This window comes from Pundamilia nyererei, unplaced genomic scaffold (genome assembly GCF_000239375.1).
Source record: "Pundamilia nyererei isolate P.nyererei 1_Seehausen unplaced genomic scaffold, PunNye1.0 scaffold00139, whole genome shotgun sequence".
Taxonomy (NCBI): Eukaryota; Metazoa; Chordata; class Actinopteri; order Cichliformes; family Cichlidae; genus Pundamilia; species Pundamilia nyererei.
The window spans coordinates 374,279-375,770 of record NW_005187540.1 but is presented as its reverse complement, the minus strand read 5'-3'; the positions used below and the strand labels follow the sequence as shown (position 1 = coordinate 375,770).

The 1,492-nt window shown below is 47.1% G+C and overlaps 1 protein-coding gene across 1 annotated transcript in view; it reads left to right on the top strand.

Moving 5' to 3' along the window:
* Positions 1–1,492, top strand: part of selenbp1 (selenium binding protein 1) — a 4,661-nt gene that overhangs the window by 1,605 nt on the left and 1,564 nt on the right. The window contains exon 2 of the mRNA XM_005744097.2: positions 423–476. Coding sequence (XP_005744154.2) covers positions 423–476 — 54 coding nt within the window. The remainder of the gene's footprint in view (positions 1–422; positions 477–1,492) is intronic.

Here is a 1,492-nt window from a genome sequence, read left to right as displayed (position 1 = left end):
GTGTGCGTGTGCGTGTGTGCGTGTGCGTGTGTGTGTGTGTGTGTGTGTGTGTGTGTGTGCGTGGACAACACAATACAAAATATCCAACTTTATGGAGACGACACTTTCATACGAATGAGCCAAATTTTATTTACGCAACACGTAAAGCTCGCTAAAATGAGGGTCAAACATTAACAGCAGGAACGCAGAGCGTCGCCCGCGGTAACCATTGCAGATAAACACGTCATAAACAGACGAGCAGTGAGTGAAATAAAATGATCCACACAACCTTTGACCCCAGACAGGTCAGAGGTGTCGGTCCCTGCTCATGGGACAGACTGAAGGTCTCGATGTTGTGTCAGCAGTGAGATCCTCTTCATGTGCAGCTGCCTGGAAACGCACACAACGGGATTTAACGACCTTTGACCTTTGGTACTTTTCAGCAAGCTGCTCAGGATGTGGACCGGGATACCGCAGCCCGCTGGACGCCATGAAGGGTGAGCCCATCAGCTGCGTGTGTCTTTTAGCCAGCAGGTAAAACAAAGGGGGAACCTGCTGCTTGTGTCACATGACCTGTGCTGAGGTCACAGGCTTCTTTGTTCTGTTTCTGTTTTGAAGTGAGACCTAGTCGGGGCTGACGCTGCATTGTGGGCGGGCCTAAAGGGCCAACAATGACACGCCCACCCTGACGCTCGGTGTTGAGCTTTCTGAAAAAGTAACAGGTAGCATTTTTGAAGACATCACAGCAGCCCGAATCACTCTGACCTGTTAAACTTAAGCAGGATATCAGGGGTCAGAGGTCGCTCAGCAGATAACTCGGTCCAGAACCAGAGCCCTGGCGCCTGGTTGGGTGGAGGTCTGCTTCCGGCTCTGCACTGGTTTGGCCCAGCTGTGGACCTTTCCTGCAGGCTGGAGATCCAGATGTTTGGCTGAGATTGTTATGGTTCACATAATTGAGGAAGGAGAGTACAAACAACCAGGTCCAGAAGATCTTGGTTAAACAATTGATTTTAATGAATACACGCGTGGGAAGACCACTGTACGCAGACAGCACTTGATCTTCGACTTAATCAAAGCATACACAGATTTTTATAGCATCACTGTTTGAATTAATGACGCCCCTTCATACGTCACAGACAGAATATATACACACGTCAGATCAAAACCACAATGACTTTTAACACAGTTTAAAAGAACGTTGTCTTCGTCTTCATGGCCGGTACTTCCTGTCACTGCCGGATGCTCTCTTGTCATCTTGACACCTCAGCAGCAGTTCTGTGACAAACTGCTCTTTTTGCAACCCCAAGCAAAACATGATTAAACTTCCACCTATAAATGATTCTCTAACTGAGTGAGTGTGTGTGTGTCGTCCTCAAATGTTCTCTCAATTCACCCGTTGCACTTCTGACCTTTTACCAGACCAGAGGCTCATCCTTATGTGTAATAACCTAACTGAAACTACATGTACTATGTTGAATAAATGTTTTAATCAAGAACCTCTACTAAGAGCTTA